Raw genomic sequence first — 16,968 nt, 5'->3', positions numbered from 1 at the left:
AAAAAAAGTTGAAGCAAACATCTCTCAATGCACTTAAGATTTTTGTAGAGAAGAAAAAAAACTACTTCAATATTCTATATTTTTGAGCACATGAATAAAACATAGACATTTTATTCTTAGATGAGCATGAAGGAGGTGCATGCGAAATACAAATGTTGACTAATGCAAATTTGTTCTATAGAAGAAAAAAATTGATAGTTTTTTAACTATTAGATTTTATATATGAAATCATCTATAGCTTTGCCACTATCTAAAACACAAAATGAATGTATAATATCAAAAAAGTAGTTGCAACACATAAATGATTGAATGAGTTGAAAATATCAAATATGATAAGCTTGTTGATGTGTGGTAGAAATTTAAAAATTCCATGGCACGGAAGTCCTATTGATAGGTTTTGAAAAATACTCTCAAATTGGAAAAATATTTTCTTACTGCTTACAAGTCATTTGTAAAAAACATCCTACAAATTCCTACACACCTACAAAAAAAATATAGCTTTCAATATCTAAAAAATAGTAAAAACAATGAAACCTTATACTCTCATATACATAAAGTATTGATCCACAGATGGATTCAAAATTTGGTATTTTAGTACTATATTATAATAAAATGACTACTAAAGCGCCATTGTTCACAAGACTAATAGTCTTTTAATCTCGTAGCCTTTACAAATTTCCTCAAATTATTGCAAAATTGTATGTATCCTTCCTAGATTAATTTTGTCAATTTGCACATTATACAAAATTCTTTTGATCTCTTCTAATTCCTCTAACAACATTTTTTCTTCTTTACTATGATATAAAGTCTTACAAAGGTGGACTCTCTTCTTTTAATAGATCTCTAAATTCCCTCCTCATCTATAAGCTTGAGGTTAAAATTTCATGTTTTGTTAAATTCCTATGAACTATAACAAAGGAAAATGCATGCACCCAAAATCACCATTTTGTCCATGCAAGACATTGCTAAATCCATTCACGTTCAATTAAACTTTTTTTCAAACTCCAAACAATGTTAAGTTTTTTGATGAAAATCAAGATGGATACATGTGGTGAATGAGAGCCACCACTTGTCTCCTTGAGCGATCTTAATATATAGATACCTACAAATATATATATATATATATATATATACACACACACATTATAAGAGAATATCAACAAGTTACATATCTCACTTACTTTTTCTATTTCTTTTTTTATTTCCTTTTGAATCATTAAATTCCACGCACCAAAAAAGATTCTGAAGGTGACATGTTCATGAGGTAGTTGGAAAAGTCGGAAAAAGTATAAAAAAAAAAGAAAAAAGAAAAGAAAAAAGAAAAGAAAAGATACTCCCGACAAAGCAAAAGTGGAAGTGAGTGATTCGGGAGCTACATCCGAGGCCGAATGCCCGCAAATCAGAGGAAGAGACAAGAAGGGAAGGAAAGAAGAAAGCAAGGGCGAGGAAGGAAAGTTTGATTGATTTCTTTTGTGGGTTCAGCAGTGAAATGAAGAAGTGGAATGGGAGTGAAGAAGTGGAATGGGATCACACACAGACACAAACAGACACACAAAACTCATGCAACTGACAAGCCATGGCGGATCATTTAGTGTGCTGATTGAGATCCACGCGAAAACTTTCTTTCTGATTGCTTTCGGAAAACGGACGGACAGACAGACAGACAAAGACAGCAGGACATGGCTGCAGTTATCCCACTTGCCAGAGAAATGCCCATTTTCCTCATCACTCCGCATCTCAGCAAAGTGCATGCTACGGTGCGGAAAAAGGTTCCCTCTGCTGCTGCTTTCATGGATATAGTTATTTGCAATGTGGCCCATCGTCACGACGAGTGCGGCAATCTTCTTCGTCCTCGAAGGTGAGCCTGTGGACACGGACGAACCGCATTAAGGTGCGGTGCTGTGATGTGCTTCGGGACCAATCATCCCCCAGCGTCCACTTGCGTGTGTTTACACTTGCTCGCTTTCTAAAGTTTGAGCTTTAGTCGAGGAGAAGGCCGAGAATGGGACGAACACGCTCTCATATGATATTATTGCCTTGCTCCTTGAGTGGAGTGAGCTTTTAAGGCTGTGCAGAACCGTAGCTTCTGGCACTGGAAATACTTTTTTCACTCTGCAGCTGAACAATTGCTCATAACTGAGTTCGCATATGCGACGTTAATTGTTGTCAGGAGGCGGCTCAGCTACTGCCAGTCAAACTTGTCCCCATTCTGCTTGTAGTTAATAGTGTTGATGATTACTGTAGGAAAAAATAGGAGAAGAAATTCTTAGTATTCCATGCAGAAAAGCTGTACATTCCTTTACCAAGCTGCGATAACCCTGCCTGAAAAAGAAAAAAAAGAAAAAAAAAGTAGGCAGAAACCTGTTCTCACTTTAGGAAGAATTTGTTACTTCTCAAGTGTTGGGAAAAATAAGTAGAAGAAACGATCAGTCCATAATATTGTTTCGCAATCCTGTTATACAACAAAAGATTTCCAATTTGATTCGCAAAAATTTGGAACAGTTCGGTACATGGATACCAGTGCCAGTCCAAGCATAGCATTGTAGTGAAGGACAACACGTGGCCAGCAGAGTACTTTAAAGGACAACTCGCCAAGACTGAGCACCAATCCAGCTTCTACACAAATCTGGGGATTGATTGGCATAGGGAAGCACAACCCATAATCTGTAAGAATCACACGAGTTCTACCATACCGGCGATGAGACCATGACATCACCGCCAGATTTGTCACTGACCAACTGATCTCATGACGTGGAGGCTCCTTTATCAGGTTTAATGACTCCCTGACTCACACACACACACACACACACATATGTATTTTAAATATGAATATATATGTGTCCAATGTGTGTGAGCGCGCATGCGTTCGGCATAACCTCAATCGCAAAAGGCACTTAGTGATATCTGTGGTGGACCCTTAAGGTTGGTCACAGAACAATTGCTCCCAACCTGTGGCGTCATCGTCCTTCATGGGAACATTCTGTTCGCTTCCACTACCTTCATATCCTACATGCAAAGTCGAGGGATTATCATTGAAGAGCACTCAAGGCCACCAACTTCATTTAGTTCGCCAGAAGGATAATGGAGTTGTGTCGCACAAGCACAAGCAGAAACTTTTGGGAAGGACAATGGTGATGCTATTTGGCGAGCACATCCCAGATGTTGCCTGCAGTTTCGGGGATGACACGGAGTCAAGGCTAACAAAGTTGTGTAGTAGTTGCGGCGAGAGTCGGAAGACTTGGGGTGCTTTCCGGGGCTTCACCCATGATGAAGTTGCAATGACGAATCAGGCAGCAGCTGTAGTGTATTGTGGTACTCTTTCGTTTACCTCAGGAGCTTCTTGCTATGTACATTGTGACAACTAAGTATTGGAAAGGAAGGAAATCGTGAGCTGAGCCATATTGAGACGAAGATAGCAACGCACGCAGGTATGTTAATAACAGTTATATAGTCATGACTGTGAAAGTTTGGAGAGAATGCTTTGCGCTTTCCTGTGGACTTGCGTTTGAGCGGATCATTTCAGGGCTATCTTCCTGTGGCGGAGTTGACTCAAAACACGACTCACTAGGCATAACGCGAAACCATCTATTTAAACATTGAAACTGTATTGATGCTTGAAATGGGAGGAATGTGTGAGTTTCATCCTTCTGCATGGAAATGTGGCCTGCTCTCGTGACAATAACAGAGAAACTTAGAGTGCCCAGGTTCTTTCACTTGTGAAAAAACAATCAACTACGCAGTTTAAGATTGAAATGATTTTTTTTAGCAGGTTTTGGACAATACTCGCAGCGTTTTAAGTAGCAGCCATGGAGAAGAGCTTACATGACGAGTGTCATGAAGGTCTCTGCACGCACAAGAAAGTTTGTAGTGAGGTTCACAGAACTGTACAAGGAGGACCTCGATCTCTGCATGGCGAGGTCTCCGCAACAGTAACGTGGAGGGACTTAAACGTCACAGTGTCGAACCTCAAGGGAAAAAAACGCACCGTCTTGTTCAACGCTACCGGATTAGCTGAACCTGGGAAGCTCATGGCGATTATGGGTCCTTCTGGTTCAGGGAAAACAACGCTCCTTGACGCTCTCGCAGGTAAGGCTTGCCTTTCTGGTGGCATTCTCCTTTACTTTCCTTCCTGGAAGTTCTTAACTGGTCTAAAAACCTACGGCGCTTTGCATACAATAACCACATTATCAATATGGGTGAATACTGCTTAAAGAAATCATTTAAACAGTTCAAGTAATGCAAGGTCCCTACAGCATAGACATGTGATTTCTCCAAAAGAAAGAACTCGTCACTATATACATCTTGTAGCAGCCATGGGGAACAGATTACATGACGAGTGTCGTAATCTGCCCCTTCACTTCTCATTCATGAACCAGGTCGCTGGGCTCGTAATGCGACACATACTGGTGAAATTCTTCTGAACGGTCGGAAGCAACAGATGTCATATGGCACTGCGGTAAATTCTCATGCTTTTATCTGTGCAACGAGCTTGTGAAAGAGTACCACTGCTGTTTTGTGAATGTTGTGCAGCTGTATTCTGTTAAGTCCAGTAAACTGACATTGTGGACATTGTGTGCAGGCATACGTTACCCAGGACGACATTCTAACTGGAACATTGACTGTACGTGAGACAATTCAATACGCCGCACAGCTTCAGCTGCCAAGTTCCTTGTCGAAAGCAGACATGAATAATATCGTCGAACAAACTATTTTGGAAATGGGGCTTAGAACGTGTGCTGATACAAAAGTTGGCAACTGGCATTTGAAAGGGCTTAGTGGAGGTGAAAGACGACGACTGAGCATTGCGGTTGAGGTCTTGACTCGACCACGCTTAATGTATCTGGACGAGCCTACCAGTGGCCTTGATAGGTGTGTTTGGAACTCAAGCAACGCTCACAGTTTTATTTATTTTATGAAACGTATCCGGCTGTTTCAATTCCATGACCATTTAATGATATTTCATTCAATACATGTTAGGATGAGATTCCCTCAGAATTAACTTCTTTTTTTCTTTTCTAAATTTTGTGCAGTGCTGCGGCTTTTTTTGTCACAACAAAGCTTCGAAACTTGGCAAGAGATGGAAAGACGATCATAGCATCCATTCATCAACCCAGCAGCGAGGTGTTTAACTGCTTTGACACCCTTTTCCTGTTATCCGAAGGACGAACCATTTACTTTGGACCCGCGTCTAAAGCCTTGGAGGTGTGCACACTAACCAACTCATGGTCCATGGTCGTGAACTACATTCTGTGCTGATTTCTTCATTTTCATTAAAAGAGTTTGTAATGCCTGCGAAGTGGTCGTCTTAGTGTGCCAATACCCTGTACAGCTTCTACTTGCACAGCACTTCACACAGGAATCTTTTGGATTTCCCCAAAAAGGGGGTGTGTGTGAATGGCAGCCATAGTTGGACACTAACACACGAATTGTTGTCTTCAGTATTTCGAATCTGTGGGATTACCCTGTCCTCCGTTTCGAAGCCCCTCAGATCATTTCCTTCGGGCTATCAACCCAGAATTTGATGATCAAGAGCTTGACACTTCTCTGATCAAGGTATGCTCTAATTCAAACGTCGCTGTTTGTCCTAATAGATTGCTTTTTTAAGAGTATCCCCTATCCAAGTATGTCTGGATTTGATTTTCATGGGAACTTTGGAAGCAAGAATTGTGAAAAACTAGAATCTCTCGGCAAGCATCAACTTTGACGGCATACTGACCAGATACTTGGATGTGTTAAAAGGACATGGAAAGAGGTGGTGCCTTGGAGAATATGTCAACTGTTGAAGTTGTCAAGATACTCATCGATGCATACGTGTGTTCTGATGCTGCGTATGATGCGAATGTGAAGATTCAAAACTTGTCAAAAAATGTGAGTCCTCTTGCATCATCAATCTTCTTTTGAACATCGTTGCATCAGCTGAAATCATTTCTTCGCTTGATTGCGCCTCATGATCTGATGCCCGTTGTGTTACAGATGATATTACGGATATATTCTGGAAAACAAAGACCTTTCTCGTTTATACCCATTCACAATATTATGAGTTTGGAAGTTCATCATAGATATGGAGTGATTACCATTGTTCTGATGATTGACAAATGTTTGCAGGGTGGAAAACTATTGGATCAGAATGGTAGTCAAGCAAAATTCATTACCCAAACAAGTGCGCTGACACGCAGATCTTTCCGAAACATGCGTAGGGACTTAGGTTACTATTGGTTGCGTTTTATCATCTATATCGCGCTCGGTGTCAGTATTGGCAGTGTCTTTCGAAATGTTGGCACTTCATGGAACTCAATCCGAGTACGTTCTCATAACGCAGTATTGTAATTTGTGAATGCTTTGCAACTGACGTGGAACTCGTAGAAGTACAGAAATTCCATACAAGAAAACTATCTTAAATACATACAGTAGAATCTTTGTGTTCATATGTTCTAAGGAAACCATTCAATGGCAATTGTGTTTTGGCAGTCGAGAGCAGGTTCGATAACGTTCATGACTGGTTTCCTAACGTTCATGTCTATTGGAGGCTTCCCCTCTTTCGTAGAAGATCTCAAGGTAAGTGGTTACGATGACATATCAAGTTATCTGCGCATCTTCTTGTTCACGAAATTTGAATTGATAAACTTGAAAATCTTGACATCTTTGAAGTCGTTTTAAGACGTCATGCTCACTTCAAAAAGTTAAATGCGCAGGTGTTTAGTCGTGAGAGATTGAATGGTCATTATGGTGTGGGAGCGTTCGTGTTGGCTAACTCGATTTCTTCAGCGCCGTTCCTATTTTTTATTTCTTTGCCTACCTCCCTTGTAACCTACCTCTTAGTGGGATTACATCCTGGATTTGGTCATTTCTTTTATTTTCAAATATGTCTTTTCGCAAGTATGTGGGTAGTTGAGAGTGTTATGATGGCTATAGCAGCTCTCGTAAGTCCGAATTACCTCCTTGGCATCATCATCGGCGCTTCCGTACAGGTTAGCCTCTTCAATCCTGAGCTTCCCCATTCCATTATCCACCAAAATGATTCTTTGAAGTGCAGTTGAGAACTAAAATAACAATCCATTGTGCTAAGGTCTGTTGTTAGCAACCTAACCTCAGTTTCTGTCTGTGTAGGCTGTGTACTTCTTGTGCTCAGGGTTTGCACGCCTTCCATCAGACTACCCCAAGTTGATGTGGAAATACCCTATGTTCTACGTCAGCTTTCACACATATTTCCTGCAGGTGAGAACTTCTGCTCCCATTTTCCATGACCCAACAATCCATGACAGACAAACGAGAGAATAGGCACTATCAAATTAAAAGCGTAACAGGAGTCTTACTATACATCTTACAAATTGACTGCAACTCTGGAACTTCATCAGCGAATACAGCATAGTTTGTGATTAAAGTGGGATGTCAAACACTAGGGTATCACCTTGTTCAGGATCCGCTTATGAAGGTTTTAGTATGCTGCACTTCCACAAATCTTTTGAGGTTAACCTGGATACTGAGTTGGTTGCAGGGGATGTCTGAGAATGACTTTTTAGGACTCACATTCGAGAACTACCTCAAAGGCTGGCCACGCATTACGGGAGAGCAAGTGCTGACAGACATTTTGCAAGTCACGGTGAGCAGGAACAAGTGGTGGAACCTTGGCATCCTCTTCCTCATGGTCTTCGCTTACAGAGTCATCTTCTTCGCCACCGTCAAGTTCTCAGAGAGGCTACAACCATGGATCAACGGCGTGGTGCTGCCTCTGTTTCGACCAATGGAGCCCACCGTGACTTACCAAACCATTGCACCCGTGTCTGCAAGCCCTATCAACATCATGACTCCCATGAGGCCCCTCATCAACGGCAGACCCTCCTCATGAATGCCACTCCACATGATGTTTTCTTCTTCTACTTCTTCTTCTGTATTTTTTTTTAAAAACAATCCATGATGTCATTTCAGGAACTGGGCTGCTGCCAGGACCAAACATCATAACCCCGGCAATGGCTGTGAGGAACTCACAAATGATGAGACTAGGACTCCAGGAATTGATTCCACGACCAGGTGTGGAGCTGCTCTTAGAATTCATTCATACTATAGCTCAAGGAAAAATTGTGATGCCAATAAACATATTTTAGTTCTCTCCCATTTCACCCTTCTGAGACAGAGTTAGTTGGAATCCTGCGATTGTTCGAAGACGTTCAACGGGTTGCTAGTGTTGGTTATTTCTTTCAGACTTTGTGCACCTTGGTGTAGCTCTTCTATTTCTCTGTCTTATATTTATATATGTGTATGTGTTTATCAATGTTAACATGGTTACATCTCTTGAGGTCTTTGGAAACTAGGATTGGAAATAGAGTTCAAAATTTATGTAATTGGAATCTTTCCAGGTTGATGTAAATATGTGGGATGGTGCATTAATTGTCAAGTAAAATTTAATGGTGAGATTAAAAGTTCAATTACATTTGAATTTATTATTTTATTAATTTATAAGTTTCTTTTATATAAGGAAATGATAAAGCGATCTAAATTTTTATTAAATCAACTCACATGTATAAACCATCTTTGTTCCCAGCCCTATTCTCTCCACTCTTCTACTAGCTTTGTATTACCAAATAGACAGATCTAGTATGGCCTACATTGATCAACAAATCTAGTTTTTCTTCTTAAGGAAAAGGTCTTGTGACTAATGAAAAAGAAATTAATATTAAAATTCAAGAAATGCCTAGATAAGATAAGGACTCTAGTGAGTTACTCTCACATCTTGTAATTATAGCCTCAAACTTGATCTGCTCATAATGTTGTAATTTTCTCTATTGATCGATAGTCTTAAATTGTAGGCATTAATTTTATAAGCATTGTATAGTAGTTGGTGATGATGATTCAATAAATTATTCTACACGTAAAGCATAGCATCTTAAAATGTTTCCGCAAGTATGTCTAGAGCTTTATTATTACATAGACAGGATTTTTCCACTAGAATATGCTTCATCGCTTTGTTCAAGTCGCCATAGAGAGATAAGAGTAGCCAAAGAACATATTGAAGCTATTGATATTTACAAACCATGAAGTCTCAATGAAAGTGGCTTGGGAACAGCAAAATGGGAGCAATAATTGGGAATGGTGGAAATTGCTGGAAACAAGGAAGGGGACTGAAAGAGTACAATGATGATTAAAATAGGGTTGATTGCTTTAGTAAAAATTTGGGTTGCTTTAATATTTTCCTATTTATATATGTATATACATATATACACATATATACATTTACAGACATGTATACTCATACATAGATAAATGCAAACCAAGTATGTTCATTATTGAATATATTATATTATAATACTTTATTGTTCAAACATTTATCATAATTTATTAAATATTATTATTTATTAGAGAATGAGATGAAAAAAACTTATAAGTTTGATGTAGAAAAAACATCATTGTATCTATTGCTATTAAAAACATTGGATTCAAAACTTTAAATAAATAAATTCTAATGAAAATTTTCATATATCAAATTAAAAGAAATTATATATATATATATATATATATATATATATTTTGTTTATATGAAGTTTTTTATTTATTTTACTAAAAACTATATATTAAAAGAAAAATATTTTTATTCTTCAATGTCTTTATTGGATTATTAAAATATGTAAAAGGTACATGTTTATGTTGTAATATTTTTTTGCATAGTATTTTGTCTCACAATGATGAATAAGATGATTTTTTGTTTATATTTATTTTTAATAAGTTTTCTGAAACTAAAAATATCATCATTTTGAACCAACTCATTTATACAAAAATTTCTATTTTGATTTTCTATTTTCTATTTGAATGGTTATTTTCATATAAAAATCTACATTAGTTTTAGATAATGATTTATCTAATTGGGTATTTTAATTTTATTCTTATCTCTATAATTTCTTTTGTATCTTGTTAGGTTTTTTATTTTATCTTTGTAAATGAATTCAACAAATATAGAGATTTTGGCAACATAAATAAATAAATAAATAAACAATTCGGAGCCAAAAATCTAGACACAACTAAAATATTCAGCTTGAATCTTCTCAGCGTACAAGTATATTAAAGCATGTTCTACAATGCGATTATATTTTAGATAAAAGATATACAGTGATTGCCAAAAGTGAGAAAGAGATCATTAACTCTACCATTAGCCATTCATACTTTATAATTTGCTGCAATAATAGCTGAATCAATTAGTGATTCAAGTTCTATTCTAAATAACTAATGTGGCTATCAAATTACAAGTCTAGCAATGCAAGACAGATTGAAAAAGATATGGACCAAAATGAATTACCTCTAAAACTCAGTTATACTCACATTTGGATTATAATATGATGTAATCTAAGCTACAAATTTAACATGCATAAGTGGTTTTTTGAATATGATTGAGAGCATGGGCATGTTCTTGGCCTTCATATGTATAATTGTGTCTATCATTAGTGCACATCACCTATGCAAATTGAGCAAAATGGTTTCATTAGAGTATCTCTTTGTTGTTGATAGGAAGCTAGTTTAAGTGGGAGCTTTACAAAAGTTGAAGATGGGTGAGAATACTAGAAATATTGCTAGAAACTTACATATGTCTTGAATTTGGGTTGCACATTTTTGAAAGCAACATTTGATTGGTTTGAGAGATGTGAATCATATTTTTGGTGGCAAGCCAAGGATGTACAAGCTCACATGTTAAATTAAGATAAGATTAGAATTTGTAAAACATCATTATCATTAGATTGATGATAATTGGAATTGTGTAATATTCTTTGATGAAACAAAAGTCAATTGCTTTTGCTCCCATGGTTGCAGTTGGTATTGGTCTTATGACAAGCAAAGTATAAATATTGGAATTGTACAACAAATAATTACATTTGGAGGTAGGAGAGTGATGATATGGAGTTGTATGACTCCAAATGCCCTTGATATGATGTGTAGGATTGAGGGAAGAATAGATCAATACATGTTCAAAGAGATTTTAGAGCAAGAATTAATTTATACAATGCATGCATACAATTTAAATCCTACAAGTTTGATTTTTCAACAAGATAATGACTCCAATCATGCATCCAAGAGTTTGCATCGTTGGATCAATTTGCAAGGATTTACTCTTTTGTAGTGGCCAATGCAATCTCTAGACTTGAATCCAATTGAGCACTTGTAAACAACTTTAAAACATCAATTGAACCAATATGAAATACCTCCCAAAGGAATGCTAGAATTATGGGAGCATATTGAGTATTGTTGGGCTTCAATTACTCTTAATGAGTGTAAGAACTTGTATAGAAGCATACATAAGCACATTAGAGTTGTGATAGTTGCAGTAAATATTACTTCCATGATGATTGAAGGCTATTACACACATGTATGCTACACACATGTATGCATATACAAGAATTAAAAAGAAAAATTAAAAAGAAGTTAGGTTCAGAACTCAGCTTTGCTCACACTAGTTGAAACAAATTTAAATTTAGCGACTATCACAACTCTAAAATGATGGTAATCTTGTGCAATTTATGGTTTTATTTTTGTTGCATCCAATTTACCTACATTGTCTGTTGAATTTGACCAAGCTGATTTCATACTCAGTTTTGGCAGTCACTGTAGATTTCATTTGTACTAGAGAAAGGAATCAATGCTGTAATTGAGACCAGCTTTGCCTTAGACACTAGGAATATCTACCTAAAAACCAAGTCTCCTCTATATCAGGGTAACTCAAGAAAGTGACTTAATCTCTGTGGAGTCGAATTTTATGCCTCCATAGCCAATCCGGAGACATTACATTACTTGTTCTCGTAAATTAGCAAGCTTGGTATAGCCAGACCGAGTTCGTGTTCAGATGCTACCCTTTGAAGCAATTATACCACAGCCATGGTCTTTACAATAGAGTCCGCTCATGTCGCACATAGCAAAAAAATACCGGCTTGTGATGGCGAAAATTCCACTTGGGATAGGTTAAAAAGAGTGCATGTCAGCCACCGCTAAGAGTTGAAAAGGTTGGCGACCGACCCAAAGGGAGCAACACGTCGCGAAAAACATCGTATTCCGATTCACTAGTTCCAGTAGAGTCTAGCACCTGTACAGGTAAAAGATATTACAAGCCTATATAGAACATTGCAACAATACACCTACATCCAACAGTTGTGGGTACAGTAAGCCATGATAACCGTAACAAAAAAAATTCAAAAGCTTTTTCAAACCACCTGGTTGCATAAGAATACGCACAAACTGATTGCTGAGAGGGTTGTGAGATGATACCTTACGCAGCACAGAGCGGTTGTTCATTAAGTGCACTCCCAACCGTGGTAACCGCTGAACAGACAGGGCATCCAACAGAACAATCACCAGCATACGCCACTGTTTTGTTGAGAGTGGAGGCAATGCTTCGACAAAGCTCATATTCTTGATTAACTTACCCTGCATTGTTGCATACAAATAATCAGTTCTTTGAAACAATAGTATGGTAATCCAACTAGCTTTGAATAAAAACAACCCAGATGTCCACCCAAGTTCAGATGCTTAGAGGCAATATTTCGACATGTCTAACATATAAAACAAGTAACATAAGTGCATGGTGAGGAAGCGAAGTTTACTTTACCATTGCCACTTCCAATGTAGACATAGGAACAGGCAGACGGAGGGCACGGACAACTTCAGGAAGTGCTCGTGAAACACAAAGCGAGAAGGTACGCAAGATTTCAGAAGAAACACCATCACCAATGACAACTTGTCGAGAATACTCCCTCCCATTCACGGACAGGTATTGGTCCTCTTCCTGAGGCTCTTTGCCATATATGTGAGCCAGCGCAGCACCCGAGGTCCAACTCTCTAATGCCATAAATATTGTCCCAAACAAAGATACCTAACATACAATTCAAAAAAAAAAAAAAAAAAACAAAAGAAAACAAATTACTAAATCGAAGTGTTTCACAAGAAGAGCCATTCACATCAAGGATTGAAGCATATAGATGCGGTCAACGCTACAGCACGGTAATAAGTAAGCAAATCAACAATAACGTCGACAAAGATCCTTCAAGGCTTTAACAATGTTTGAGCAGAAAAGAGCATACGCCAAAGTATAATTGATTCAATTTCAAACGGTTCATGTGTCTCTAGTTCATTATTTCCCATCGCGAATAAAAGATAGACGAAGTACCAACCTCAGCTTTGAATCCTTTCGGAGGTGCCATAAATCCAACCTCACTTGCACCTTCGAAACCTCCACTTGTATCATCGTCATCGTCGTCGTCGTCGTCGTCAGCATCACCATCGTCGTCGAAATTGGCATCGACCTCCAAATCAAGGTCGTCAATGAGATCGTCGTTTTCATGTTCTTCGACACTTTCGACTTCATGCTTCCTTGGCATTTTCAATCGCCTAATTTCTTCTCGGGCTTGTACAGCTCTTTCATAGAGCTCATCTTCATCAACTGCACAGTTCTTCATGGAATCAGGAATCTCTCCTGAGCGATCTTGCGCTTCATGTGGACTTCCTGCCCTTGCAGGAATAGCATTGTGGGTAGCTGAAAGAATGGATAATCCGGCTTGAGCAACTGCAATAAATAAGCGTACGACCATCAGAATCCGTTCCAATCGCGTCCCGTTCCAATAAACCCCAAAAAGGAACTGTCAATAATGTTACTTGAAGCATGTCCAATATGTGAGGCAACGAAACATTATCCAGACTTACCAGCATCACTACCATCGACCTCTCCAGTAGCAGCAGAAGTCGCTGCTTCAGTTAGTGCATTGGCTATAGCTTCAGCTGATGCCAATCTAGCGGCCATGACTGTATCCAAATTAGACTCTACCAATTTTGTTTGTGGTAGCTCCTTTTCCTCCAATTGCATAGATTTTATTTTGTCCTCCAATCCCTTTACATCCTCAAAACCCTGCAGCAGAAAGGTAAACAACAGGTAGTTTAAGGCAAGGCCAGTCTCATGCATCGAGGTATGCCTCGTTTAGACCACCCTTCGTAAACTTCACTAAAAGTTAATGTCGCACTGATTTTGAATGACAGAGTCTAATAGCATGAATTTTGAAGCCAGAAAACGCTCAATATCTCAACCATCCAAGGTGATCTTTAAAGCCATAAAAATGTCAGCAAACACAATACACACAAATAAAAGTACAAACTGGCTCAAAAAAATTAAATAGAAAGCTAACTTACATCCTCAGTGATCAGCGCTTTGTCAACTTTTGTACTGGAAGATCTCCCTTTAGAATCTGTTATTCCGGTATCAAAGGCCGTTTTATCTTGATCTGCCCACACAACATTACGGATACCCTTTTTCACCTTAGCCTGCTTCTTCAAAGCTGGCTTCAAATTGCTAGGTTTTCCCTGAATGCCTGAAAGAACAACAGAAAGGCGTAACAGTGACTTGAAAATTCCTGACAGTGCAAATATTTTTCATATATCCAAGCTAAACATTTTTCATTTTAGTGGTGTACGCGGGAAAAATAAATGAATCAAATCTGCAGAGGTGAAGGCAGTGAGAAACCACAAATCTCCACTGATATTTAAATCTTACTGTAGCCATGTGATCGACATATATGTGGATTTTACCAACAATCCAAGGAAGACAAGCACGAGAAAGCATTCGAGATAACTAGTATTAGTTCCAATGTTGATTTCCTGTGACCATCACACGATAGAAAAAGAAATCCACTAAGCTACGAAGATCCAAGACAAAAGCAGGCCTAAAAGCTGTACGAGGAGATGAGCACTGTGTCACCAATTCCAGTAAGTACCATTATTTCTTGTGTTGCCGCTGGTAGATGCAGCAGAAGCTGCGGCACTAGACTCAGCAGCGGACTTAGCGGTACCACCGTCCATCTCTGTGATGCACATCTTGGCTGGGCCAATTTCGGAGCTTCCAGATAGCAGACCTTCCCACTCTTTAAAAACTTTTGCTTCGTTCTGATGGCCACTAGATGACCTTTCAGAGCTCAAAACCTTGTCTCGTAATGTTGTGCGAGGCTCTTTTCCTGAAGTATTCCTTTCCACACTAATCCTCTTTCGTTGTTCTTCCTGTTCCCTTCTAGAAGTTGCACCTGTTCAGTTACCAAATGCAGAATGAGAAGTACAAAACATAGCCTGAACAACATATACACACGACATGCCTAGGATCGATTCCAGATTTAGCGGAGGTATTCATAGAGGAGATAGAATTGCAACAAAGGAATGTTGATAGATGCTAGTCATTTAAGTGGGGGATCACACGATAAAATAAGACAATGGACCCAATCCTGTTGAACAAGACACAAACTCAATGAACGCAAATCATAAGAAGAGACATAGGGAATCATAGACTTCACCACTCGAATTTCCGTCCTTCGAGACCTCAGTTTTCGTTTTCGATTCCGCAGACGAAACTACCTTGTTACGGGACCTTAAGGGCACATAACCTTCAATAGCGTCGGATGCACCTCCATAGTCGAAAATAGGTAAATTTGGCTGATCTCCAACACGTTCCTGAATACTTAATTTCCCGAACTTCGTTTCCACTTTGCTTGAGATATCAGAAGACTGAAGGGAATCTTTTTCAAGATGCTTCTTCGGGGTATTCGTAGATCTTTCAACAATTTCTTTTGCATCTTTGCCGTTGAAATTTGATGTCGAAGGCACGATCAGGACACTATGATAAGAAGGGTTCAGCTCTGAAGCTAAGTTATTGTTCTGATTCAGTTCAGATACAATCAGGGTGTCCTTCGCATTAAAACCAGAACTTACGGACGGAAAGTCAATAGGATTATCGCTTGTCAGAATTTTGTCTGCAGGAACTCCGGAGGGTTTAGAACTCGAGATAATTATCTCCGAGTGTCCACGCCCTTCAACTGTAGAATCGATAAGGTCAGAGCTCGCAGGTGCAGCCTTCCGAGTTTCTTTAGAGCGCAACTTCCCACGCTTCACATTCCTAGGTCGAGCTGAAGGTTTTATAACGTTATCCTCCTTCAGTCTCGTAGGCTTCGACCTGGCCGTATATTGCGATCCCCTAACCGAACTTAAAATTTCCTCAAGCATTTTGGCTGACTCGAGAAGATCTTGACGGAAAGGTAACTTGTTCCCGAAATCCTTGCTAGTAATCAAACAGGACGGAGAGCAAAAGTGGCGAGATTCTTCAAGATCGTAAACCTTCTTCGCAGAGAGAGAAATTCTGTAACGACCTTTCCTCATATTCTCAGTATCAAGTGAATTAGCACACCGCGTGTAACCACAAACTTTGGCAATAAACCTCTCTTCAACAACATCACTATACTCAGACTGCGAAAGAATTTTGCCAGCTGCTTGGAGCTGCTCGTCCGTATTCACCCCATCCAGCAAAATTAACTGAACCTCCAGCACTGCCTTCTTCATAATCTTCATGGTCCGCTCAAAATTCCTCGCTTTCGCCGCCCCCGCGGCAGAAAGAGCAGCTTTGACATCGTCAGACGCCATCTAAAAACGTGAAACCTCAAAATATATTCTCCTCCGACGTCGCAGATATTACAACCTTTCAAAAATATCCTCTAACCGAAACTATTCTTCACCTCAAACGGATCTATTATAATCCCCCGCTTCGCAGAATAAAATGCTTGGACTTCCACGCGACTCTGCATTCAGCGTCACAGCGATACCACCGCCATCACTTCTTCCAATCTCAATCCACTCCAACTTCACACCTCTACATCACACACTCCCGCCACCTCCTCCTCCAATTCCTTCACTCCCACTTCCGCCCCTAAAACCCACTCACTACCCCCTACAATTCCCTCCCTCCAATTTTCCATCCAACTCACCACCTTCGCCCTCCCTTACCCAAAAAATCACTCACTCCTCCTACACCACCGCTCTCTCCACCTCCGCCCTCTTCAACACAACACCATCTGCACCTCCCATTTCTCACACAACCATCACCATGCACCCACTCCTCCCTCCACGCACAATGTCCGCTCGCGCTCCGCGAAATCCTAACACCCCTTCCATACGCTACTCCAACTCTCAAAA

At 39.3% G+C, this 16,968-nt stretch overlaps 2 protein-coding genes across 3 annotated transcripts; one reads left to right on the top strand and one right to left on the bottom strand.

The window, feature by feature from the left end:
* Window positions 1-2,967: 2,967 nt before the first annotated feature.
* LOC112283143 (ABC transporter G family member 11) lies at window positions 2,968-8,305 on the top strand. The gene is made up of 12 exons (XM_024521502.3): window positions 2,968-3,428; window positions 3,770-4,086; window positions 4,377-4,456; window positions 4,580-4,869; window positions 5,031-5,202; window positions 5,440-5,553; window positions 5,740-5,868; window positions 6,106-6,300; window positions 6,469-6,555; window positions 6,693-6,968; window positions 7,108-7,215; window positions 7,496-8,305. Exons 2-12 carry the CDS (start codon window positions 3,807-3,809, stop codon window positions 7,844-7,846), a joined length of 2,082 nt encoding a protein of 693 aa, XP_024377270.1. The 5' UTR covers window positions 2,968-3,428; window positions 3,770-3,806; the 3' UTR covers window positions 7,847-8,305.
* A 3,182-nt stretch (window positions 8,306-11,487) lies between these two features.
* Window positions 11,488-16,701, bottom strand: LOC112283754 (putative RNA polymerase II subunit B1 CTD phosphatase RPAP2 homolog). Of its 2 annotated transcripts, none has more exons than XR_016503270.1 (8): window positions 15,300-16,648; window positions 14,733-15,035; window positions 14,152-14,330; window positions 13,672-13,873; window positions 13,143-13,534; window positions 12,576-12,844; window positions 12,241-12,399; window positions 11,488-12,058 (listed from the first exon to the last, which is right to left on the bottom strand). XR_016503270.1 is itself a non-coding variant. In XM_024522851.3 (8 exons), the coding sequence occupies exons 1-8, from the start codon at window positions 16,417-16,419 to the stop codon at window positions 11,954-11,956; spliced, it is 2,724 nt and encodes a 907-aa protein (XP_024378619.1). In that variant the 5' UTR covers window positions 16,420-16,701; the 3' UTR covers window positions 11,488-11,953. The 2 variants fall into 2 exon arrangements, 1 of the variants encoding a protein (XP_024378619.1); XM_024522851.3 differs by having other exon boundaries at window positions 12,581-12,844; window positions 15,300-16,701.
* Between the last annotated feature and the right edge of the window lie 267 nt (window positions 16,702-16,968).

This window comes from Physcomitrium patens, chromosome 6 (genome assembly GCF_059467195.1).
Source record: "Physcomitrium patens ecotype Gransden chromosome 6, ASM5946719v1, whole genome shotgun sequence".
Taxonomy (NCBI): Eukaryota; Viridiplantae; Streptophyta; class Bryopsida; order Funariales; family Funariaceae; genus Physcomitrium; species Physcomitrium patens.
Note: the sequence above shows the minus strand (reverse complement) of the source record. Positions and strands in the feature narration are given on the sequence as shown.

Bases quoted from the DNA above. Each gene is read 5' to 3' on its own strand.
- LOC112283143 (XM_024521502.3), top strand. From the start codon at position 3,807: ATGGAGAAGAGCTTACATGACGAGTGTCATGAAGGTCTCTGCACGCAC. The intron at 5,203-5,439 runs GTGTGCACACTA...TGTTGTCTTCAG, and splicing joins CCGCGTCTAAAGCCTTGGAG to TATTTCGAATCTGTGGGATT. The intron at 6,556-6,692 runs GTAAGTGGTTAC...TTAAATGCGCAG, and splicing joins CTTTCGTAGAAGATCTCAAG to GTGTTTAGTCGTGAGAGATT.
- LOC112283754 (XM_024522851.3), bottom strand. From the start codon at position 16,419: ATGGCGTCTGACGATGTCAAAGCTGCTCTTTCTGCCGCGGGGGCGGCG. The intron at 15,036-15,299 runs GTGAAGTCTATG...GTAACTGAACAG, and splicing joins GAAGGACGGAAATTCGAGTG to GTGCAACTTCTAGAAGGGAA. The intron at 12,059-12,240 runs GTATCATCTCAC...TTACCTGTACAG, and splicing joins ACCGCTCTGTGCTGCGTAAG to GTGCTAGACTCTACTGGAAC.